Here is a 26,745-nt window from a genome sequence, read left to right on the forward strand (position 1 = left end):
GGGAACAGCCATCTTTATTTTTATTTTTAGATGGTTCTTAACCTTCTCTACTGCCCACTGAGAGGCAACATTGCCTAGTGGAAAGAGCACAGGCCTAGGAGTCAGAAGATGTGTGTTCTAATCCCAGCTCTGCTGCGTATCTGTGGTGTGACCTTGGGCAAGTCATTTCACTTCTCTGTGCCTCAGTTATCTCACCTGTAAAATGGGGATTAAGACCGTGAGCCCCATGTGGGTCAGGGACGGTGTCCAACCTGCTTACCTTGTATCCAGCCCAGCGCTTAGAACAGTGCTTGCCATATAGTAAACACAATACCACAATTGCTATTTCCCTTAAGTGCTCCCAGCCTTGCTGTCTTCTGATATACACATTTTTCTGGTAAGATTTCGTGTTTGTTTTTCTTTATTCATTCACCAGTTTTTCCTCCAGTCAAACCCATCCCTTCCTACTGGGTGGAGAGAGGGATGACAAATAAGGGGAGAGGCTGGAGGAGGTTGGAGAAGCTGGCTCCATATACAGAACTGAATAAATATCTCTGGTGCCAGAGTGATGGTGGAACCACCGATTCTGACACTTTGCAAGTGTTCTTGTGGTAGGGAAGGACGGAAAGTCAGCAACCCCAGCATGTGTCCACATGGCCAGAGTTAGCCTTGGGGTCCTCTCCAGGAGGTGTGGGGAAGGGAGCATTGGTGCTTAGCAGAGAACAAAAGGAAGAAGGAGCTAAGAGCAGGCTGAGGCTGCAGCAGGGATTTGGGTCTGAGCAGAGGACAGGGATGAAATAGAGGAAGAATGGACTGGAGCCATAGGGCACCAGTTTGGAGTTGCTATTTACCAATCTGTCCCACCTGAGACCCAGCCCATAGTGGAAGGGAATTGTCTTTCTCCCCCACTCCTTCCCTCCCCACCCCCTCCTCTAGCCTTCTCCATCCTCAGTCTTTACCTGAGGAGAGATGCAAGGTTCAGCCCCTTGCGAGCTGATACAAAGGGAGGTTGGGGACAGAGGAGAAGGGACAGGATTGTAGATTTTAGAACTGGTATTGGAAATCACTGTTGAGCCACTTGGTCACATCGTGTCCTTTGATAAAATCATTCTGTTACATGTTGCATCGTTGGTCAGGGAAGGATGACACTTTGAACTCTCATTTTAGGGCCCTCAAGTGCCAGGAGCAGCCCAGCCTTTGGAAAATTCACTAACATCCCTCTTTGGGAAAGATGAACCTATTTGAAAAGCACAGAGACAGCTGAAGCAAGAGTCAGAAAAGAAGGTGACACTCTCACGGGGGGTGGGGGTGGGGGGGATATAAGCAGATCAGCTTATACTCATCTCTCCACCCTGATGGCCCTGGACCTTTGAGGATGGATCCCAGAAACCAGAGAAATGAGGTCTGGTTGACAAGCAGACTCGGGTACTAGTTCTGCTCTGCTATTTGCCTGTTGTGTGACCTTGGGCAAATCATTTAACTTCTCGGTAAATTGGAGATGAAATACCTGTTCTTCCTCCCCTTCAGGCTGAGAGAACCAGTTGGGATGGGAGCTGGGACTGATTTGATTGTATCACATCTCTCCCAGGGCTTAGCCCAGTGTTTGGCACAGAGTAAATACTTGGCAAATACTACAACTCCTTCCTCTGGAGAAGGATCCAGTGCCTTGTTCTGCCTCTCTTGGCCCTCACACCTGAACCTCCTGGTGTTTTTGTCATCAAGCTCCTGGGTAGGAGAGGAGAGGACATGATAGGATAGGAGAGTAGGTACGGGCTTTACAAATTAGTGGAGGGCTTTCAAGAAGGGGCAACCACCTCCTTGATCAGACCACCTCCCCTCACCCAATGCCAAACTTCCCAAAGGAACTAAAGCTTTTAAGCAAACCACATAACTGAATAAATAAAGGCAGGGGGAGATGGAATGGGGCCGAGCCCGGTTTTCGGCTCGACTCATCCCCTGTTTTCAGTGGTGGGGTCAATGTAAAGTCCAGGCTCCTTTCCTCTTTTTGGCTATTTTTTTTGTGTGGCCGATCCTGTCCCCTGGAGGCGGCCTTGGGAGGAAGGAAAGGCCGGGGGGAGGGGGGGCGGCGCCGAGGAGGAGGAAGAGGAGAAGGAGGAGGAGAAGGACTAGGAGGAGGAGAAGGAGGCGGAAGAGGAGAGGAGGAGGAGCAGGAGAGGGAGAAGGAGAAGAAGGAGGAGGAGGAGCAGGAGAGGGAGAAAAAGAGGGAGGAGGAGAAGGAGGAAGAGGAGGAGAAGAAGGAGCAGGAGAGGGAGGAGGAGGAGAGGGAGAAGGAGGAGGAGGAGGAGCAGGAGAGGGAGAAAAAGAGGGAGGAGGAGAAGGAGGAAGAGGAGGAGAAGAAGGAGCAGGAGAGGGAGAAGGAGGAGGAGGAGGAGAAGGAGGGGAGAAGGAGGAGGAGAAGGAGAGGAAGAAGGAGAAGAAGGAGGAGGGGGAAGAAGTAGAGGAGGAGGAGAAGAAGGTGGAGGGGGAGGAGGAGGAGAAAGTGGAGGAGGAGGAGGAGGAGGAGGAGAAGGAGGAAGAGGAGGAGGAGCCTGGAGAGGAGGCCGTGCTTCTTAGCGCCAGGGGTGTGTGCGCGGGCGGAGAACTGAGTAAGCGGCTGAAAACTTGAAGCCCAACAAACTCTGCGCTCACTCCCCTCTTCCTCCTCCCCCGAGCCGCCGCAGGAGCAATAGCGGCGGCGGCGGCGGCGGCAGCTGGACGGGGAGAGGCTCCGGCCAGTTGGCCCCGGCCATGGGCTTCGACCTGGCCCGCTTCCCCGAAGCCGTGGACCCGGACCTGAAGTGCAAGCTGTGCGGCCAGGTCCTGGAGGAGCCGCTGTCCACCCCGTGCGGACACGTCTTCTGCGCCGGCTGCCTGGTGCCCTGGGCGGCGCGGGAGCGCCGGTGCCCGCTGCGGTGCCAGCCCATCTCGGCCGGGGAGCTGCACCGGGTGCTGCCCCTCCGCAGCCTCGTCCGGAAGCTGGAGGTCAAGTGCGACTACAGCCAGCGGGGCTGCGGCCGGGCCGTCCCTCTGCGAGAGCTGGCAAAGCACGTCCGCCACTGCCCGCACCGCCCAGACCGGGATGCCCAAGGCCGGGAGGACGGACAGCAGCAGCAGCAGGAGGAGGAGGAGGAGGAGAGGGAGGGAGGCGCGGAGGCCGGAGGGCTTCCCGGAGGCGGCGGCGGCGGGCGGGGCGGGGAGCCCCTCAAGTGGAGCAAGCGGGAGCAGTGGTTGCTGGCGCAGCTGTGGGCGCTGCAGAGCGAGGTGCGGCTCACGGCGCTCACCTACCAGAAGAGGTTCAACCGGTCCATGGCCCACATCGGAAACATCACCAGGAACCTGGCCGCTGCCCAGGCGAGGGTGAGCCGGGGGGCCCGGAACCCTGGGGCGGGGCCGAGCGGGCCGGGGGCGACGGAGAGGGGCTCCTCATCCAGCCTTTGAGTTACCCGCCCCTGTGCATCCTTTGACTCGCCCCCATCTATCCTTTGACTTGCCCCATCTATCCTTTGACTGGCCCCCATCCATCCTTTGACTTACCCACCCCATCCATCCTTTGACTTGCCCCCTTCCGTCCTTTGACTTGCCCCATCCATCCTCTGACTTGCCCCATCCATCCTTTGAATTGCCCCATCCATCCTTTGACTTGCCCCATCCATCCTCTGACTTGCCCCATCCATCCTTTGACTTGTCCCCATCCATCCTTGACTTACCCACCCCATCCATCCTTTGACTTGCCCCATACATCTTTTGACTTGCTCCATCCATCCTTTGACTTACTTGCCCCCATCCATCCTTTGACTTGCCCCATCCATCCTTCTCTTGCCCCCATCCATCATTGACTTGACCCTGCACACAGTAAGCACTCAATTAAATACGATTGAAAGAACGAATGAATCCTTGACTTTCCCCCATCTATCTTTGGACTTGCCCCCCTTATCCACCCTTTGACTTGCCCCCATCAATCCTTTGCTATGCCCTTATCCATCCTTTGACTTGCCCCATCCATCCTTCCCTTGCCCCCATCCATCCTTGACTTGCTTCTGCACACAGTAAGCGCTCAATAAATACGATTGAATGAGTGAGTGAATTGTTGACTTGCTCCATCCATCCTTTGACTTGCCTCCCATCCATCCTTCCCTTGCCCCCAGCGTGGAACCTCTCCTGCCTATTTGAGGGGCCCCAGAGGAGGGGCGGCACCTTCCCCTCAGTTTCCTATAGTAGGAGTTGGCCGGCCTCAGCACAGCCCCAACTTTTTCAAGGAGTGGTCTGGGGGAGAGGACAGTTTATCACACCTAACACCCATCCAGGAGGCGACCACAACCCCTTTCCTCCGGATCCTCCACCGTAGCTCCGTCTGATTTGCTCGTTCAGCAGTGACACTTGGGCGTGGGCTCTTCCTCTCTGCAGAGCCCAACCCTAAATGCTTGTTAAGGACTCCTCATCTCCATCCCTTCTCGCCTCCCATCTCGCCGCCCCCCGGCTTTGGGCCAGCACTTGAGCCAGCAGAGGGGAGGGAGAAGGGCCACGGGGAAAGGTTTTGAACCTTTGTTGGGTCCAACGTTGGACCTACCAACTGCACCTTCGACACCCCTTGTCTGGTGCTGGGCAGCTCAAGTCCAGGAGCCTCGCACGAGATCTTGTTGCCTCTTGATTTTCTTTTTTTTAGGGGGTGGAGGTGGCCTAGAGCGGGGAGACTGAGGGTCATTGCCATGTTTTGATGTCTGCCTCCCCTCTTCTATACTATGAGCCCGGTATTGGGTAGTGATTGTCTCTCTTTGTTGCTGAATTGTACTTTCCAAGCGCCTAGTACAGTGCTCTGCACATGGGAAGCGCTCAATAAATACGATTGAATGAATTTCTCCGCCTGCAAAAAGCACCCAATAAATACCCTACATTCATCCATCCATTCAATCGTATTTATTGAGCGCTTACTGTTTTTCAGAGCACAGTACTAAGCGCTTGTGAAGTACAATTCAGCAACAGAGAGACTCGTTGTGGGCAGGGACTGTGTCGATCAGTCCTGTCATAGTGTAATAATAATAATGATGGTATTTGTTAAGCTCTTACTAGATGTCAAACCCTGTTCTAAGCGCTGGGGTAAATACGAGGTAATCAGGTTGTCCCACGTGGGGCTCACAGTATTCATTCCCATTTTACAGAGGAGTTAGCTGAGGCACAGAAAAGTTAAGTGACTTGCCCAAAATCCCACAGCTGACAGGTGGCAGAGTGAGATTAGAACCCACGACCTCTGACTCCCAAACCCGTGCTTCTCCCAGTAAACCACGCTGCTTCTCAAATAACAATAATGATAGTATTTGTTAAGTGCTTGCTATGTGCCAAGCACTATTCTAAGCGTTGGGAGAAATACAAGGTGGGGAGATACAAGGTTATCAGTTTGTCCCAGGTGGGGCTGATAGTCTTAATCCCCATTTTACAGATGAGGTAATTGAGGCACAGAGAAATTAAGTGATTTGCCCAAAGTCACACAGCTGACAACTGGCAGAGCTGGGATTAGAACCCACAACTTCTGACTCCCAAACCCTTGCTCTTTCCACTAAGCCATGCTACTTCGAGCGCTTAGTACAGAGCACAGGGTAAACGCTCAATAAAGTACCACGGATCGATGCCTTTTCCCAGAAGCTGGGGAGAGGAGATTGTTTCCAGCGGGTGCTTGCGGGGCTGGGAAGACCCTTTGCCACCCCCGTACCCCACCAATCTTCGGACTGGTTGGCGTCGATGGGACGAGAACAGCACCGTGACCAACTCGATTTGCTTGTATTCACCCCAGCGCTTAGTACAGTGCCTGGCACTCAGTAAGCGCTTAACTACTACCGTCATTTTTATCATGATAAGGAACCCCGGAGGCCAGGCTGTAGGAGACCTTGATTGGCAAACAGAATTTAGGTGTTTACCTCATAAAGCCCTCTTGATTTGTAAATTGTCTACGATCCTAATTTGCAACGAATAAACAAGTCCCCTTTAGTAGGGAAGGGTTTTAGCTAGGGAAAAGGGTTGTTTGCAGAAACGTTAACATTAATCCTCCGCTGGACCATTTGGGGCCGGAGTCTCAGCCCTGGTGAGCAGTGATTTAGTTGGAATTCACATTCCTCCCAAGAAACATTTTTGTTGTTGTTCATAGGTCCTTAACGACTTCTAGGAAAAAGGAATCCGAAACTATGAACCGTTTTGTCTCCTATGAACTGAGTTCTCTTGCAGAATAGGTGGCAGCATAGGTGCTACTAAAACCATTGCCTGAATGTTTCTTCTCAAGCAGACTAAGGTGTTGTCTTCTGAAGAAGCTCCGTAGTGTATGATGCTTTCTAAACCCCACTAGTGGATTATTTTCAAAAACAGAGGACTTGGTGTGATTGGTACACTTGGCAATATTACTGTGTACTTTAGGAATATGCTACTCACAGTCAACTTCCAGCACGAAGACTGTGTGTGTGTGTGTGTGTGTGTGTGTAGTGTATACACTATATACAGACATTTGCCTGTATATATGCTCACGGAATTGTGTGTCGTGTATACACAACATGCATGCATTTGCCCGTGTGTATGTGTGTATATTCACAGAAATTTCATTGCTTTTACGGAATGGGAGGATTATCTGTCCAAGAAACACGTTTTTCCCAAACTCCTGGGTTGCAGTAGGAAGAGGAGAGAGAGAGTGGGAGGTGAGGGAATTACTATCCTTAGACAGTTGGGCGCTTTTGTAGAGTTGCAGGGATGTTTAGGAAGAAGAAATTGGATCCAAAGGAAGGAAGCTATCCTAATTAGTTAGAATTGGTATCAGATGATTCCTCTTGACCCGGGAGTACACTTAGTCGTTTTTCTCTTTACCAGTAGGGGATGCTCTGTGCACTGCCTGAGAGAAATTTGTATGGAAGCCGCGGGGTGGTATTAAGAAACGAGTAATTAAATATTCTGAAAGCAATACAAATAAGGAAAAAGTTCCTTTTGAATTCACCACTATATAACCTTCTATTGTTTTGGAGTGTGTTCAAATATATAAACGTGTTCTCCCTTTCCAATCTTGTAGGATTTCATTTTATATTTAAAGTGTTCTTCAGTGTTTTTGAGAGGTAACGAACTCTGACTTAAATAATTATTCGCCTATATAATGTCCACTTTAATATGTTACATTCATTTTGCAGAGATATCTTTTAAACTGTGAGGTGAAATATATAGGCCAAACTTCTGCTGATGTAGTCCTATAATAAAGGCATTTCATTTCATCTTGCTGAACAGAACATAATACAATTTTTTCATAATCACCACCCTGACTATCAAAGAGGAATGAGTCAATGGTCATCTTTTTGACTTTTCTGAGGGAGAGGAACTATACAGGAAGGAGTCTCCAGGGATATTTGGAGGCAGAAAAGGGAGTGAATCTAAAAATGTAGTCAAGATTTAGAATGGCACTTTTTAGTACTAAACTTGATGTTCATCCCGCTGCAGCCCCACAGCACATCGGTACATATCCTTACCCTTTGACATTTTCACTACTGGCAATTTATTTAAATGTCTGTTTCCTAATCTAGACTGTAAATTCCTTGTGGGCAGGAAACATGTGTCACAACTGTATTGTATAGCACTTTCCCAAGTCCTTCCTATATTGCTCTGCACATAGTAAGTGTTCACTAAAAACCACTAGTTGATTGATACATAGATAATAAGCTCCTTGACTCCTTTTATGGTTAAAAACTGAGCCTCTGAAGCAGAAGCTCCATGTCTCCACCCCTCGTTCTTCTCCTTGTATTGTTTTAATGACCTAGCGTAATTTTAATCAGGTTTTCCTTTTGACTTTGTTTTGCATTTTTAATAATTAAAGCTTGACACCGTTTAGTAGCATTCTTTTTGCTTAATACATCTAACCTACTTTATTATATTATTTTGCTTTCCCAGGGAGGAGAGTCCAAGCCACTAACCATTGTCCTACAAAGAGAAAATGACACTTTGGGATTCAACATTATAGGAGGACGACCAAATCAGGCAAGTTAATCTTACTGGTAAAATATGCAGTTAGCTTTCATCCTTTTGTGGATTTGGAATAGGAAAACAAAAGAGTTGTAACTGATTTTAATCTTTAAGATTACTTATCACACCAGTGCACACCTGGAATTTTTCCTGAAAACAGCAATTTTCTCTGTATCATTTGAAATAGATGTGAGTAGGAAGCATGTTTCAGAATTCTTCTAATTTCCCCCATATTTCTTCATCTTTAAGCCCTCCAGAATGCTATGTCCTCCAAGAGGTATGCCCCAGAAAGCCATTAACCTTCCCAGATTATTATTCTCCCAACTATCACTTCTGCTCGTTTTGTGCCACCAAAGCACCACACTCACAAACCAATCATAGCACTTCTGAAACTATCTTGTATATCTCAAAACTTGAGATGAGGAAGGAGAAGTGAAGAAAACACCAGGCACTGCATGGTTTGATAAAGACATTCCTAGATGTAAATGTGTTTCACTTGCCAACTGTGTTCTAAAACTTTAATTCATAAATCGGTTATAATTAATACCATCAATATACACCCAGGACCATTTTATTGTCTTGAGATTATAGCTGTTTAGCAGCCATGCAAGACATTTCATCTAATAATACTTGTATCATTTATCATGATTGGTAAAGGCATAAGTTGCATTAACAACTCAGAGAAAGACATGTCCTATCTGAAGCACTTTCAAGGAAGCGTGAATTTTGGCATGCGGCATTGCAGATGTTGCCCAAGGATATTGTATTGTATTTCCTAGACCATATTTCCTGTTTAGGTAAAAGAGCCAATGACACATCCTTTCCATGAGTTGAGTAAAATTTCGAGCCGTAAACAGTATTTTTGTGTCTGTAAATCTTCCGTGCATATTTATGGAAAGGTATATTTTTTACTGTTTGAACAATTGCTTTACCTTCCTCTTAGGAAGATTTTTGGAACACAATGTTATTTGGCATCCTTATAATACCATCCTGGAGCTTTTTTATATAATAGACGCAGTCTCCATTCTGACCTCCCTGCCTCCTGTCCCTTTTCTCTTTAGTGCATATTTCACTCTGCTAACTGGATCATTTTTCCAAAAAAAAATACAGCTCATACCTTCCCACTCCTCAAAATCCTCCAATACTGCCTAGCCACCTTTGCAAAAAACCGGGATTCCTTACCATTGACTTTAAGGCCCCCAATCAACCACAGTGGTATTTATTGAGTGCCTACTGTGAGCAGAGCACTGTACTGAGCACCTGGGAGCATACAACAGAGCTGACAGAGATGTTCCCTGACCACTAGGAGTTTACAATCTAGTCTAGGAGGCAGACATTAAAACAAATTATGGATATGTACATAAATGGTGAGGGGCTGAGGATGGAGTGAATATTAAGTGCTTTAAAGGTACAATCAGGGAAATGAGGGCTTAGGGAAAGACTCTTGGAGGAGATGTGATCTTAACGGGACTTTGAAGGTGGTGGAAGTGGTGGTCTGTCAAATACAAAGGGGTTAAGAAGTTCTAGGCCAAAGAGAGGATGTGGGAAAGGTGTCGGTGGTGAGATAGATGCGATCAGGGTACAGTGATGTTGGAGTGAAGCCTAAGGGGTAAACTATAGTAGGAAATAAGTATGATAATTGAGGGGATGAGCTGATTGAGTGCTTTAAAGTTGATATTAAGGAGAGTCTGTTTGATAAAGAGGTGGACAGGTGACCACTGGAGGCTTTTGAGGAGTGGGGAAACATGAATGGAATCTGTGTTTAGAAAAACGATCTGAACAGCAGAGTGAAGTGAGGACTGGAATGGGGAAAAGACAGGAGGCAGAGAATCAGTGAGGAGGCTGATACAACAGTCAAGGTGGGACATAAGTGCTTAGATCAATGCAGTAGCAGTTTGGTTGACAAGGAAAGGGAAGATGTGATACGGTGTGAAGTTAAAACCGACAGGATGTGGTGACATTTAATATGTGGCTTGAATAAGAGAGATGAGTCGAGGATAATACCAAGGTTACGGGCTTGCGAGACAGGATAGTAGTGTTGTCTACAGTGATGGAAAAGCCAAAGGGAGGATGGGTTTTGGGTGGGATGATGAAGAGTTCTGTTTTGGATATTTTAAATTCAAGGTGTCATTGGGACATCTGATTAGAGATGTATTGAAGGCAGGCAGAAATGCAAGACTTCAGAACAGGAGAGAGGTCAGGGATGAAGAGGAAGATCATCCACATGTAGACATGGTAATTGATGCTATTGGAATGGATGAGTTTTTTCCAAAGGAGTGGGAAAAGATGGAGAATAGGATGGATTTCGAGGAACTTCCACAGGTAGAGGTAGAAGAGGAGCCTGTGGAAGGAGTGTCCAGAGTTTAGGAGGAGAACCAGGAGAGGACAGTGCCAGTGAAGTCAAGGTTCAATAATCAGCTTATCTCCTCTTACCTTTCCTTCTAATCTCCTACTATTAATAGTAATAATGGTATTGGTTAAGCACTTACTATGTGCCAAGCACTGTTCTAAGCACTGGGGTAGATACAAGGTAAAGAGGTTGTCCCACGTGGGGCTCACAGTCTTAATCCCCATTTTACAGCTGAAGTAACTGAGGCACAGAGAAGTGAAAAAATTGACCAAGGCCACACAGATGACAAGTGGTGGAGCAGGGATTAGAACACATATCCTCTGACTCCCAAGCCCATGCTAGTGCCACTAGACCATACTGCTTCTCCAACCCAATCCACACATTTCATTCCTCTGATGCCAATCTACTCAAATGAGAAGCAGCATTGCTCAGTGGAAAGAGCACAGGTTTGGGAGTCAGAGGTTGCGGGTTCTAATCCTGGCTCCTCCACATGTCTGCTTTGTGACCTTGGGCAAGTCACTTGACTTCTCTGAGCCTCAGTTACATCATTTGTAAAATGGGGATTAAGACTGTGAGCCCCACGTGGGACAACCTGATCACCTTGTAACCCCCCCAGCGCTTAGAACAGTGCTTTGCACAGAGTAAGCACTTAACAAATGCCATTATTATCATTATTATTATTATTTGTCTCACCACTGACCCCTTGCCCATATCCTCCTTCTGGTCTGAAATTCCCTCCCCACTCACATCCAACAGACCACCACGCTACCCATCTTTAAAGCCTTACTAAAGTCATAAGTTCTTCAAGAGGCCTTCGCCTCCCGCCTCCCGCCTCCTCCCCATCCCCCCAGCCCTACCTCCTTCCCCTCCCCACAGCACCTGTGTATATGTTTATACAGATTTATTACTCTATTTATTTTACTTGTACATATTTACTATTCTATTTATTTTGTTAATGATGTGCATCTAGCTTTAATTCTATTTGTTCTGAGGACTTGACACCTGTCCACATGTTTTGTTTTGTTGTCTGTCTCCACCTTCTAGGCTGTGAGCCCATAGTTGGGTAGGGACCATCTTTATATGTTGCCAACTTGTACTTCCCAAGCGCTTAGTACAGTGCTCTCACACAGTAAGCGCTCAATAAATATGATTGAATGAATGAAAGAGGCCTTCTCTGACTAGGTTCTCATTTCTCATTCATTCAATTGTTTTTATTGAGTGCTTACCGTGTGCAGAGCTTACCTTTCGTTTTGCATTAAATATACACTTGGATTTGTATCCTTAAGTGCTTATTCACCCCACTCCCAACCTCTGAGAACTTACATTTTCTTGTCTTATGCTGTTGAGTTGTTTCCGGAACCATAGCGACATCACACACACCTCTCCCAGAACGCCCCATTCTCCATCTGCAATCATTCTGATAGTGGATCCAGTGAGTTTTCTCGGTAAAAATACAGAAGCGGTTTCCACTTCTGCCACCTTCCACACAGTTAACTCGAGTCTCTGCCCTTGACTCTATCCCATAGTGCTGCTGCCCAGCATGGGTGAGTTTTGACTTGTAGCAGATTACCTTCCACTCGCTAGCTACTGCCCAAGCTAGGAATCGAATGGTTAGGCCTCTGTTTAACTCTCCCTCCTATAGCAGAGACTGGTAGAGTACTGGAAACTCTCCAGGTCTGATGCTGATAGTGGGGAGAACTTAAACACATGTATCTTTATACTCTCCAATTTCTTCCATCTGCAAATTGCTTTAATATCTGTCTCCCTGCTACACTATAGGCTCCTTGTGTGCTGGAATCGTGTTTACCAACTCTATTGCATCGTACTCTTCCAAGAGCCTAGTACAGTGCTCTGCAGACTGTGAGCACTGAAAAAATATCATGGGTTGATTGATTTAGTGGATTTGGGAAATTGATATACCACTTAAAGTGGCCTTATTTAACGTTGTCGATATAGGAGAAATACTAATAAAATTTTTAAAATGGTCTTTACTGAGAGTTCACTAAATGACAAATCACTATACTCAACTTTGAGATAGAAACAAGATAAAAAAGATCCAAATCGACCCCCTTGTTCAACAAGAAACTCACAGTCTAATGAGGTAGGGAGAGTAGTTAATTTATCACCATTTTATAGATGAGGAAATTGAGGCCGAAGGAGGTTAAGTGATTTATCCAAGGTCATACTATAGGCTAGTGACAGAGGAGGGATTGGAATTTGGGTTTTCTGACCCCTGTTTAATCCCTTTTTTCATTCTCATTCTCTTCAGTTCTCTGTCTGATTTTATAAGGTGGTTATGCACTGTCTAATGATGTCATTTGCCTGGCAAACCATACACCATCTTGTTTTCATTCTGCTGGCTGTAGTTTTCTGTACTTTAACTATTCATTAGGAAAATTGCCCTTGAAATGTATAAAGATTAGCTCAAATAGATTGTCTCTTCGTGTAGAGTTCATCATTTTCGATTTCACAACTGAGCAGTTTTTAATCTCCCATGTGAATAGGATGCTCTAGGCTAACGTCAGAAAAAAAATCCTTCCTTATATATGCCTATATTGCTACTTTTGGATTGGGTAATAAAAAATGACTGTAAAACCTCAAAATGAATGGCAGTGTAAGAAGGTGATTTCTTTTAGGCAAACAGCAATAGACCCTTTCTTTCTTGAGTGTTCCCTTTTATGAACTCATCACAATTTACATGCAAGAGTGAATTTTTCTACAGTTTGCCTACACTGATTACTGTATCGGCCTCCTTGCTGACCTCCCTGCCTCCTGTCTTAACCCACTTCAGTCCATATTTTGCTCTGCTGCTTGGATTATTTTTCTACAGAAGCATTCAGCCCATGTTTTCCAACTCCTCAAGCACCTCCAGTGGTTTCCCACCCACCTCTTCATCAAAGGGAAACTCCTTAGCCTCGGCTATAAAGCATTCAGTTACCTTGCCCCCTCCTACTTCAACTCGCTACTTTTCTACTCAAACCCAGCCTGCACATTTCACTCCTCTAATGCCAATTTACTCACTTTACCTCAATCTCAGCTATCTCACCCCTGACCATTTTGCCCAGATCCTGCCTCTGGCCTGGAATGCCCTACCTTTTCATAACTGACAGACAATTACTCTCCTCATCTTCAAGACCTTATTGAAGGCACATCTCCTCCAAGAGGTCTTCCTTGATTAAGCCCTCATTTCCCCTTTTTCCACTCCCTTCTGCGTCACCCTGACTTGCTCCCTTTGTTCACAACCCACCCACCCCAGGCCCACAGCACTTATTTATGTATCTGTAGTTTATTTATTTATATTAATGTCTGTCTCCCCCTCTTGACTATAAGCTCACTGTGGGCAGGGAATGTGTCGTTATATTGTTATCGTGCTCTCCCAAATGTTCGGTACAGCGCCCTGTACACAGTAAGCACTCAATAAATACAATTAATTGGTTTTACTTAGTTTCTGATCACTGTCAACTCATTTGTGTTCCATCTTAATTATGGGATTTGTTAAGTCCTTACCATTTGCCAGACACTGTATTAAGCACTGGGGTGGATACAAGCAAATCCGGTTGGACACAGTCCCCTGTCCCATATGGGGCACCCTGTCTCAATCTTCACTTTACGGATGAGGTCACTGAGTCACAGAGACTCAAAGTCACTTGCCTAAGGTCATACAGAAGACAGGTTGCAGGGCAAGGATTAGAACCCATGACCTTCTGACTCCCAGTCCCGGGCTCTTTTCACGGGTACTAAAGTGATCAAAAATAAATATTCACTTATTCAATCGTATTTACTGAGTGTTTACTGTATGTAGAGAACTGTACTAAGTGCTTTAATAGATAAATAGATAATCTATTAAATAGATAATCTTGCCAATGTATTGAATAATCTATTTCATGTTGTTTAAATCCAAAAGTCCCAAGTCTTTGTTGCATATTTTGGAGTGATTTGCAATGCTGAATCCAGTAGCTTCTATATTTTAATGTAACATTCTCTTCTCCTTTCTGCTATATGGCTTCTATATTTTTCCCTTTGGATAATCAGGAGGAATCTTCAGCTGAAGGCATTTATGTTTCCAAGATTTTGGAAAATGGACCTGCTGATAAAACAGATGGCCTAGAAATTCATGACAAGATCATTGAGGTAAGAGAAAAATAGAATACACATTTGATCAATGATAAGGTAATTTTCATTTTTTCATATTTTATATATTAAGAAGATCAGCCAATATTTCTTTCTCAATTCATAATTTTAATATGTCACCTGCCATTGATTTTACCCCAACAAGTGATGAAGCTGCTAGCAGCTAAAAACACTTTATAGTAGCTGTTTGGTAAATGTATGCTTGAGAATGTCTTAGAACAATTAAGACATTGGAGTTCTTTTGGGTTATAATCAGTGAGTATAAGAGCAAGATATTGTTTCAAACAGTACCCATTCACTGATTTTCAGTGTTCATAAAATTGCAGTGGTGATGTTTCTTGCTCCTTTCTTTGATTGCTACTATTTAAAGATAAGTGCTTTCTTTAGTTAGAAGCCAAAAGTTGGTGAGGGTTTTATGTTCATTAACACTGTATCATTGCTTTTTTGGCAATGTATGGGGAAGAAAGGAAAACAAAAAACCAGCAAGTGGAAATCGTTCCTTGCCGGACTATGACAATGGAATTTTGGGTCCTAGTCATATGCCAGTTGGGTCTTTTTGCCCGTTGAACTTATTTTTTATTTTTTATTTTCATTTTTACCCAATTTCATTGTACCACGGTGGCCTTGGTTTACCTGTTGGCACAGAAGAAGTAAAAATCAAAATGGAAACTGTTGGTATTTGATTTGACTATTTAGGATATTCTTCCAAACACAGTCTCTGTAGCTGTTTTTCACCAGAATTATCTGAACATATACAGTTGCTTGGAAATCCAGTGCAGTGAATAAGGCTTTAAAATATATGGATGAAGACAATTAAAGGGAGATGCTGGTATTTTCTTTATTTCACTGAGTGTGTACATTTCAAACTATATTCAACTACTCCTAAATTAACCTGAGTTATTGAATGTTGAAAAGGAATATGAGTTTCACCCTAGTGTTGGAAGTCCAGAAATACTAAAATTTTTATAATTTGGAAAAACAGAATGCCCAAATTCTTGGACTGAGTGGGCCTTTGTTTAGAAGGAAATAGAACTGGCTTTTTTGAAAATAATTGGCAATGTGATTTTTATCGCAAGCAGTCCCTTGTTACAAGATTTTCATCTACAAGCAGCTCAGCCAAGAAGGATAAGGCCTACTTTTCACTGATTCTATCCAGCTTGTCCTGACAATTTGCCTGATAAGAATGACACCATGAAAATGTTCATATGTTTATTCACGATTGTGATAATTTCTCCCTTTGTTTTTATGCATTTCCCTAACGTGATTTATGACAATATGATTGTATTTCAAACATGTTCTCCTTAAAGCTCCTGCCCTGTCTTGCCTTTTACATTTTAACTGTTCCAAGTATCAGAAAGGTGGATACCAATATTTGTTGAGTGCTGGAATGGTTGATAGGATTGAATGTAAGAGGCTACATATATCTGAATTGCAAAAATCAGATAATCTTGATTTATAAGAAGAATAATCTCCTGTTATGGAGTTTAGTCACGTTTACTTGCCACAAGAGGTAGAGTGGAAGACAAAAAAGAATGAAAGTGTTCCATTACACGTTGTGAAATAGCACTTTTGGTTAAAAAAAATCCACTGCATTTAATATGGGTGGGGATAATTTTCTAAACTATGAAAGATAAATTGAGTGAACTCAGCAGCTATTTAATATAGGCTATTAATATACAATGCAGCAGTGTAACCTTTCATTAATTTTAATCCCACAAAATCTCATTGAATTTGAGCTTGTAACTGATGTCAGAATCTCTTTTTCTTGTGATTATTCCCAGTGTGAAAAAGTTAAGTAAAAGATTGAAATTATCCCGGAATTTTAATTTATAATTGCATTCTTACCCAAACACATCATAAGATTCTGTACTATCCTTGTCTGGTATTAAAGAAAGCACAAATGCTTCTATTGTAAGGAGATGAGTCCAATATTATACTTGATTTAAGAATGATGACTGATAACTAGAAAGAAATGAAATTTTACTGGGGAGAATGGAATAAAATCTCCCATGGTTGGTTGGCTCTTGTCCTGTGATTTAACAATTCATACAAATATCTAATGCGTGTGACTGGTAAAAGATGAAAAGTTGGCAGCAATCAAGATAAAAATGGATGGTTATTGACGATGGTGGTATTTGTTAAGCACTTACTATGTGACAAGCACTGTTCTAAGCATTGAGGTGGACACAAGGTAATCAGCCCCTGTCCCATAAGGGGCTCAACATTAATTCCCCCATTTTACAGATGAGGTAACTGAGGCACAGAGAAGTTAAGTGACTTGTCATGACTTTAATCAGTTGCTTGTACAGTGAAGATAATTATTATCTTTAGCAGTGGGTAACCAATAGGGTATAGGACAGAATTGTCCTACTGAACAATTGGACCCTATTGGAGAAGCAGCATGGCTCAGAGGAAAGAGCATGGGCTTTGGAGTCAGAGATCATGGGTTCAAATTCTCCAACTGTCAGCTGTGTGACTTTGGGCAAGTCACTTCACTTCTCTGGGCCTCAGTTACCTCATCTGTAAAATGGGGATTAAAACTGTGAGCCCCTCGTGGGACACCCTGATCACTTTGTAACCTCCCCAGTGCTTAGAACAGTGCTTTGCACATAGTAAGCGCTTAACAAATTCCATCATTATTATTATTAATTGTCCTGGTAAATTAGAAGACAAATAAACATAGGAATTAGGGGCTGGTTTTAAATGATGTATTTTAATAATGAAGATAATTGGTTTTTTAGTGCTCTCTTTAATGTTAACTGCATATGCTTAATGGAGCATATTGTGTGCCTCTGTGGGTGAATTTTAAATCACTACTGCAAGGTAACCTTAGTACAATAAATAGATTTGACAGCATTGTGACAGTGGCCGCAGGAACTAAATAAACCCAGGAAACTGAAACTGTCATCACTTTTCATCACCATAGGCTGACAGTGTAAAGTGTCTTGGAATTCAGAAATACAATATTGATGTAGGTTCAAGTTGTGTAGAGAACAAGTATTTTCCTTCATCCCTTCATTTTTTTTAAAAAAAATTCTTAATTGGTAAGTTTTAGGGTTCAACATTATTAAGTTGAAAGCTGGCTAAAAGCCTGATAGAGTGAGCTGGACACATATTTCTTGAACCACAGTTTGGAAAAGCAGTTGGCTTGTTTTTGTTTTTATGATGATTATGGTGTTTTGTTTGCTGTGATTCTCAAACCTTAGCTGAGATACTAATGCAGCAATTTTATCAATCAAGAAAGTTGTCAGTAGAGCTAAAACCCAACAGTGGCTGCTTCCAGAGTCCCCAGCTCAGATGACTGAGTTAAGAAAGTTCTTAAGTGGGCTAGGTGTTAGGCTTATTTTTTTTGAAGATAAAAGAAATAAACAAGCTTACTCTGATTAAGGATATTAGGGAGAGTGTTGTTAACGTTTTTTTAAACATGTGACTAGCTGTCACACTGTGTAGAAACAGATTCTTGCCTTCCAGGATCTTCCATTCTAAAACAGACGAGCCAGGCAAGAAAATTGATGATATCAAAAGAACCTATGGAAAGTTGTCAAGAGGCCAGAAGTTAGTCCAGAAATTTCAGTTATTGAGGTGGCAGGCCAAAGGAATTCAGCCCCCAAACCAAAATGTCTTGAAGTAGTGAAACATGTCATCTGGAAGAATACTTTTGTTGCTCTCCAAAATAGAGGACTCTGTTCAGGGCATTCTGAAATGAAGCAGCAGCTTGTCTCCCACTCTGTGTTTATCATTCAATTATCCATAATTTAATTTCTACCAAGTAAGTCTCTGGGAGTTAAGAATGGTTTTACCTGTTCTGTACAGTACTTGTGGTTTCCATCCACTGAGAGCCTGATGGAAAATCATAGGAAAACTAAACACTGGGCCAGCTTGTCCTTTGTTTATACAACTTGAACTTCTCGGTAATCTCGGAATTAAACTGTGTATTCCTTGTACTGCCTTTGTTTCCTCTTGCTCATTTTTTTCCCTGAGAAACTGCACAAGCATTGAATTTCTAATGTCAGCTGAGCCAGCTTCTGTAAAACAAAGCATTCACTCTAATACTGGCAGAAAGAACTTACATCTGCAAAATGTCTAAACAGAAACTTTTTAACTATTGCCAGACTGCTGACTGGGCTCACTGTTATTTTATAATGTTGTACCTTCTGCATTTTTCCATCATTACCCTCCTTGTACAGCTGAAGAAAATATCTCTGATACTTGTCATGTTTATTTGGCTAAGGTCCTGCACTGTTAGGTTACAGCTGTTAGAGCTGTGAGGTTTGAAATGGTCTTGCTGGGATTTTAGTTAGCCAATTTTGGAATAAAGTCTAATCCAGACTCTTATGTATCAACTATGCAGGGGAAAGTTGTCATAAGAGACAAGGTGGAAGGGAGTCTTCCTTGTCTACATGGGCAGGACCTTTGTTCTCAGTTGCAAGATGACGTGGCTTTGTGCGAAGAAGCAGTTTGGTTTAGTGGATAAAGTACTGGTCTGAAAGTCAGAAGGCCCTGGGTTCTAATCCTGGCTCTGTTGCTTGTCTGCTGTGTGGCCTTGGACAAGTCATTTCACTTTCCCGTGCCTCAGTTACCTAATCTGTTAAATGGAGATGAAGACTGTGAACCCCATGTGGGACGTGCACTGTGTTCAACATAAATACCTTGTAATAATAATAATAATAATAACAATGGTATTTGTTAAGCACTTTGTTAAGCGCAAAGCACTGTTCTAAGTGCTGGGGTAGATACAGGGTAATCAGGTTGTCCCACATGGGGCTCACAGTCTTAATCCCCATTTTACAGATGAGGTAACAGGAACAGAGAAGTGACTTGCCCAAAGTCACACAGCTGACAAGCTGCGGAGCCGGGATTTGAGCCCAAAACTTCTGACTCCAAAGCCCATGCTCTTTCCACTGAGCCATGCTGCTTCTCAAAAACAACTCCCCACCTCTGCCATGACTTGGATATGAACTGAAGTTGCTGCGGCCACAATGGAGAGTACTAACCACTATATGATCATGGCAAACTAATGGGTGAGGGTTGTAGTCTTTGGTCATTAAAACCCATGACCTCTGACTCCCAAGCCCAGGCTCTTTCCATTGAGCCACACTGTTTATCTGTATCATATCCAGTGCTTCGAACAGTGCCTGGCTCATGGGAAGCGCTTAACAGATACCATAAAAATGTATCCATAGATGAGAGTAGCACAGTGAAAGTCTCTTGAAAACTTGGTCCACGAAAATAAAATACAGTACCTGGATTGGCCCCTTGCTTCAGGGAGAGCCTTGCTTGAGAGTTAAGAATGGAAAGTTATGTCACATCCCCACTAGAACATGTGCTTGGGTTGTTTTGGTGTTAGTGGTGATATTTGCACTGAGCCATCCTCACTCTTGTCCAGTCCCCCTGAGCCCAGCGACATGTATGGCAGTATGCATCTCCACAAGTCACCGCTCAAGAGGCCATGCAGCCTCAATCAGTCCCCATCTTCAAAGCCTTACTGAAGACACATCTCCAAGAGGCATTCCCTAAGTCCTCATTTCCTCCTCTCCAATTCCCTTCTGCATTATCCTTGCATTTGGATTTGCTCCTTTTATAACCCCTCTCTCAGCCCCACAACACATATGTACATACTGTAATTCATTTATTTATATTGACGTCTACCTCTTCCTCCAGACTGTAAACTAACTGTGGGCAGGAAACATGTCTACCAACTCTGTTATTGTTGTATCATACTCTCCCAAGTGCTTCGTACAGTGTTCTGCACACAGTAACAGCTCAATAAATATGATAGATTGTTTGTGGTGACATTGACTTCCACACATGGCCAGTCTGTGTGCCCTGCTCTCTCTCCCTCCCTCCAGGTTCATATCTCCACCTGCCTTCAGGATATATATCTCCATCTGGATGTCTGCCCACCATCTAAAACTCAATATGTCCAAGACTAAGCTCCTTATCTTCCCTCACAAACCCTGTCCTCTCCCTGACTTTCCTGTCACTGTAGATGGCACTACCATCCTTCCCATCTCACAAGCCCATAAACTTGGTGTTATCCTCGACTCCGCTGTCTCATTCACCCCATACATCCAATCCGTCACCAGAACCTGCTGGCCTCACCTCCAGAATATCTCCAAGATCCGCCCTTTCCTCTCCATCCAAACCGCTACCTTGCTAGTTCAATCTCTCATCCTTTCCTAATTGGATTACTGCATCAGCCTCCTCTCTGATCTCCCATCCTCCTGTCTCTTCTTGCTTCAGTCAGTACTTAAGTCTGCTGCCTGGATTGTCTTTGTACAGAAACACTCTGGGCATGTTACTCCCCTCCTCCAAAATCTCCAGTGGCTACCAGTCAACCAACGCATCAGGGAAAAACTCCTCACTCTCAGCTTCAAGGCTGTCCATCACCTCGCCCCCTCCTAACTCACCTCCCTTCTCTCCTTCTACAGCCCAGCCCACACCCTCCACTCCTCTGCTGCTAACATCCTCACTGTGCCTCGTTCTCGCCTGTCCCACTGTCGACCCCTGGCCCACATCCTTCCCCTGGCCTGGAATGCCCTCCCTCCATACATCTACCAAACTAGCTCTCTTCCTCCCTTCAAAGCCCTACTGAGAGCTCACCTCCTCCAGGAGGCCTTCTGAGACGGAGCTCCCCCTTTTCCTCTCCTCCTCCCCATCCCCGCCTTCCCTACCCCCTTGTATATATTTGTACATATTTATGACTCTATTTTACTTGTACATATTTACTACTCTATTTTGTTAATGATGTGCAGATAGCTGAAGTTCTATTTACTCTGACACCTATCTACTTGTTTTATTTTGGTGTCTGTCTCCCCCTTCTAGACTGTGAGCTTGTTGTTGGGTAGGCACCGTCTCTATATGTTGTCGACTTGTACTTCCCAAATGTTTAGTACAGTGCTCTGCACACAGTAAGTGCTCAATAAATACGATTGAATGAATGATACCACCATTCTCTTCCTGTCAGTGGCGGTTTTCACCATCACCCAGCACCGGTCCAAGGGGCCCGATAAGGAATGGCTCTTCTAGATTGTACTTACTGAGCACTTCCTGTGTGCACTGTACTAGGTGCTTGGGAAAGTACAATAAAACAGAGTTGGTACACACATTTTTTTTTCCATAAGGAGCTTCCAGTCTAGAGGGGAAGACAGACATTAATGTAAATGAATTTTGGATCTCTCTCTCTCTCTCTCCCTCTCTCTCTTTCTCTCTCTCTCTCTATCCATATATATATATATATATATATATATATATATATATATATATAAGTGCTGAAGGGTTGAGGATGGGGTGATGAAGGGTGATTTAGAAGGGAGCAGGAGAAGAGGAAATGCGGACTTAGGGAAGGTATCCTGGAGGAAATGTGCTTTTAGTAAGTCTTTGAAGGTGGGGAGAGTGATTGTCTGTCACATATAAAGGAGGAGGAGGGGGGAGTTCCAGGCTAAGGGCAGAGGTAGATAATGGAGAGGATAGAATATGGTAAGACCTAAAACATTGAAACCCCAAATTCCCCACCAGGCCAGCCAGAAAACCAGGAACGGGGGATCTCACTATCCCCAGAAATCCCCCTGTTCTGGATCGGCCAGTGGAAGAACACATTTAAAGAGCAATGGTTCACCCTGTTCCCTCTCCTCCTGATACTTGGCTTCAGTTCATATGCTGTCCAAATTCTATCATGGAGTAGGGCTGTGACCCTGCTCTGTGTCAGCCATCACTGGCTGGATGAGGTTGGAGATGGACTGGGGCAGGGAGGTTAGGACAGAGGGATTAGGAAGCCAGTGTTCAGGCATTTGGATTTAATTTGGGGGAAGAGGGAAATCGTTAGAGAATTGTGAGCAGTGAAATGGTCAAAATATCCAGGATGTTTAATTTTATTTGCATAGTTTCTTTGCCCAATTGCAATTTCAGTAATGGCCTTGGATAAGTTTTGGAATTTCTCAGACATAAGACTAGCTTTTTTTTGGTTGTCAAGTCTTAGAAGGCACGAACTGTGTTTCCCACATTTGTGTCTGTTTAAAAACCAAAATGAAATTATAATAGTAAATGTATTGAAGCTTCAGTTAACAAGGAAATAAGGACAAACTGCAGATCGGCTCAGTGCACATTTCTACTGGTGTCTCATCCTGGTAACAGCAGGTTCATAGATCACCAAATTTACGTATGCCACAGGTACCTGACTTGTATCGGCCCATCTTAATGGAGCTGTTTTAATGGGCTAAGTGACTCATTGCCAGTTAAGGTTAAGGGATTTTCTCTGGGAACTTTTTTATTCCAGATACCAGTTGCAGTCCCCTTATCACTAGCTGACAAATAAGACTGGTATCAGTAACACCACTAGCCCGAATAGAGCTAAAATAATCTAGGCCACAACCATACAGACAGATGTTTTCTGGTTTCTCCTTCTTGCTTCCTGATGAGCAGTGGAGCCTACCAGAATAAGTGCTGTCTGAGCTACTGGTAAGTCTATGTTCATCCAGTTACTCTGCAGTCAGCCTTTCTGAACTCTGGAGATTGTTCTGAGGTTCCCTGGGGGAATGGAAAAGATGATTCTGGCCCAAGTTCTTCTATGCGGGTTGGTTCTCGACAGGCTCGGGGGAAGAGTAGCATAGGATATAGCTCCAAAGTGTTTCTCTTGCCTGCAAAGCTCCATTCCTGCTGAAGTTGATCACATCCTGGCTTGTTAGACTTGTCCATTTGCAATTAGGAGCTAGCTGTCTACCAACTTGTATCTTATTCATCCAAATGCTCTGCAGACCATAAACAGAGATAAATTGTGTGGCCTAGTGGAAGGAGCACAGGCCTAGGAGTCAAATGGCCTGGGTTCTATACCCGGCTCTGCCGCTTGTCTGCTGGGTGACTCCAGGAAAGTCATTTAACTCACTGGGCCTTAGTTACCTTAGTTAAGACCCAGAACCATATGTACAAGAGGGACCGTGTTCAACCCAATTAGCTTGTATCTACCTTAGTGCTTAGTACGGTGCTTGACACATAGTAAATGCTGAACAGATACCATAAAAAGTGCTCAATAAATTCATTCAGTCATATTTATTGAACACTTACTGTGTGCAGAACACTGTAGTAGGCATTTGGGAGAGTACCTACTAGAGAAGCAGTGTGGCTCAGTGGAAAGAGCACGGGTTTAGGAGTCAGAGGTCATAAGAGGTTCTAATCCTGGCTCCACCACTTGTCAGCTGTGTGATTTTGGGCAAGTCACTTAACTTCTCTGTGCCTCAGTTACCTCATTTGCAAAATGGGAACTAAGACTGTAAGCCCCATGTGGGACAACCTGATCACCTTGTATCCTCCCAGCACTTAGAATAGTGCTTGACACATAGTACGTGCTTAACAAATACCATCATTATTTATTATTTTTACAATATAACAATAAGCAGATACGTTCTCTGCCCACAAGCATCTTACTAACTTTGATTCGGAGTGAAAAACACACTTTCTAAATGCAGCCACAACCTTTAAGAGTGGTGATTATGAAAGGAATTAGGAAATGCTTATTGGTGCATTGACATTTGCCAAAAATTGAGTACTTTCACATGTTGTTTCTTGAATTTCAGAGTTTGGAATCACCTGACAGTGGAGCTAATTACCTTGACCTTTAGTCATTCTCTTTGGTGTCTCAGGGTTGGAGCTGCAGCCCTCCAAGCTCCTGGAGAAAGAGGGGAACTTAAATCACCCATTCAATGTTTTATCATGGGTTGTGGGTTCAGATCCCTGCTCTGCCAACTGTCAGCTGTGACCTTGGGCAAGTCACTTAACTTCTCTGTGCTTCAGTTATCTCATCTGTAAAATAGGGATTAAGACTGTGAGCCCCACGTGGGACAACCTGATCACCTTGTATTCTCCCCAGCGCTTAGAACAGTGCTTTGCACTTGGTAAGTGCTTAACAAATGCCATCATTATTATTGTTATCAGGGCTTTACCATTTCGGCACTCTACTAAAATTTCAAATCCGGAACTTAATGAGTGTGTATTCTCTTTCAAACAGAATAAAGGCTTTTTTAATTTATTGGGTTTTAAAAGCATTGCTAAAGCTAATTGAGTTTACATGCTGTCCTGCAAAGCAGATTTACAATACAAGGCACTGAAATTCAATGTGGAGTTGAAAGAGAAACTTGATTAAATCTCTGAGGAAGAGAAAAGATGAAAGACACTTGGAATGTTTCTTAGTCTTGTAAATGATTTGATGAATAGACCAAAAAGCTTCCTAGATGTTTGCCACAGACCTGGGAGACCTATTTGAAGGTCTCATGATAAGAACTGGTTGGAATAATTACCCTAGCTGTGAGTGGTTCTCAACCAGCTTAAGTGAACAGCTCACTAAGATTGATACTTAGAAATCATTAAGAATTCCAGAGAAAGTTTGGCCTCAGAACACTGCATTCCTGGCAAATCTAAATGCCTCCAAAAAGTGAATTGAATAGAATGCTTTTTGCACCTTTCTAAAATGTTGTTCTTTGGTGTGAACTGAGACAACTTGAAAATGGAGGGAAAGACAGCTGATTCCTGTGGATGAAGTATTTCATTTCAGTGGGTTTACACTGAATTGTGACGGTTTTATAATCTAGAAGGTAGGTGGCCCAAGAACTTTGATCTGCTGTACTCTTTTTTCTTAATGAGTTAATTATATTTGTAAGAAGTAACTAATCACTCCTTTTTGTAATCAGAGCAGTTGAGGGTCATTACATTCTACCAATGCAGGAATGCTCCTGGAGATTAGTTGTTATTCAGGATACTATTGGCTCAGTGTGAATGGCTGAAAAAGATTAGGAACAAAATTTTCAAAAACTGGGTCACCTGATCCTTTTTATTCAACTTGTCTCCATTGAAAATTCCCCAATTATTTTTTTAATCATCCCAGTTTTCTTAGATTTTGACCCATGTGGTAGGAAAACAAGAAGGTAACTTAAAAGTCTGGAAGAGAGTTCCCTGGCACTGAGAAGGGCAACAGGTTCACCTGCCATGGGTGATCTGTGGGCACCAACCTGTTCTTGGCTGGTGATGGCATGTGTATTTTTATTTCTACACTTCATCTTTGACCTTCGCCCCCACCCCCTGACCACTGAATCTACCCCTGTCACCCCTCAGTCCTCATGTTCCTCATACTTCTTTTCTCTGGCACAGCTTAAAAAAAGTTTATATTTATTCATTTCTCCCCCAATGGTAGCCATTTCACAGACACTTCACAGGAGTGTCAAAGAAGAGAGCAAGAGAGGAGGGGTGGCCCAGAAAAGATCGATTTAACTTGTTGACAAACAGGAATGACAGTATGGTTCAACCTAAGTTTTATGCAGGAATAGTAACAATTGTGATATTAATTGGGGCTGTGAGGGCTTAGGTGCTCGGTAGTGTAAAAATGCAGAGACGAGAGTGGAAGGATACAAAGTTGGGAGATTAGAAATACATTGAGAAGCAGCGTGGCTCAGTGGAAAGAGCATGGGCTTTGGAGTCAGTGGTCATCAGTTCAAATCCCGGCTCCACCACTTGTCAGCTGTGTGACTTTGGGCAAGTCACTTAACTTCTCTGGGCCTCAGTTACCTCATCTGTAAAATGGGGATTAAGACTGTGAGCCCCCCGTGGGACAATCTGATCACCTTGTAACCTCCCCAGCGCTTAGAACAGTGCTTTGCACATAGTAAGCGCTTAATAAATGCTATTATTATTATTATTATTATTATTATTATTATTATTATTATTACACTGGGGCAGACTTCCTGAAGGAGATGCTATTTCAGGAGGTTTTGAATATTGGGAGAGCTGAGTCTGTTGCCTGCAAAGGGGGAAGGAGAGCCAGGTAGGAGGAAGGTATGAATGAGAGTTTGGCAGTGTGACACATGAAAACTGTCTTCCTACTTAGATTGAGCCCCATGTAGGACAGGGACAGCGTCCAACCTGATTAATTTGTATTCATTCAATCGGATTTATTGAGCGCTTACTGTGCGCAGAGCACTGTACTAAGTGCTTGGCATATAGTAAGCACTAAACAGCATGGCTCAGTGGAAAGAGCATGGGCTTTGGAGTCATAGATCATGGGTTCAAATCCCGGCTCTGCCAATTGTCAGCTGTGTGACTTTGGGCAAGTCACTTAACTTCTCTGTGCCTCAGTTACCTCATTCTTAAAATGGAGATTAAGAATGTGAGCCCCCTGTGGGACAACCTGATCACCTTGTAACCTCCCCAGTACTTATAACAGTGCTTTGCACATAGTAAGTGCGTAATAAATACCATCATTATTATTATTAAACAAGTACCATAAAGAAAAGAAACAAGGTACAAAGAGTAGATTAGTGGAAGAA

General features: G+C 43.7%; 1 protein-coding gene across 1 annotated transcript in view; it reads left to right on the forward strand.

Moving 5' to 3' along the window:
• The first annotated feature begins 2,665 nt into the window (after positions 1 to 2,665).
• PDZRN4 (PDZ domain containing ring finger 4) overlaps positions 2,666 to 26,745 on the forward strand; it is a 508,714-nt gene continuing 484,634 nt past the window's right edge. The window contains exons 1-3 of the mRNA XM_038768841.1: positions 2,666 to 3,336; positions 7,885 to 7,970; positions 14,329 to 14,437. Coding sequence (XP_038624769.1) covers positions 2,728 to 3,336; positions 7,885 to 7,970; positions 14,329 to 14,437 — 804 coding nt within the window. The 5' untranslated portion in view covers positions 2,666 to 2,727. The remainder of the gene's footprint in view (positions 3,337 to 7,884; positions 7,971 to 14,328; positions 14,438 to 26,745) is intronic.

The sequence above is a fragment of the Tachyglossus aculeatus genome, chromosome 2, assembly GCF_015852505.1.
Source record: "Tachyglossus aculeatus isolate mTacAcu1 chromosome 2, mTacAcu1.pri, whole genome shotgun sequence".
Taxonomy (NCBI): domain Eukaryota; kingdom Metazoa; phylum Chordata; class Mammalia; order Monotremata; family Tachyglossidae; genus Tachyglossus; species Tachyglossus aculeatus.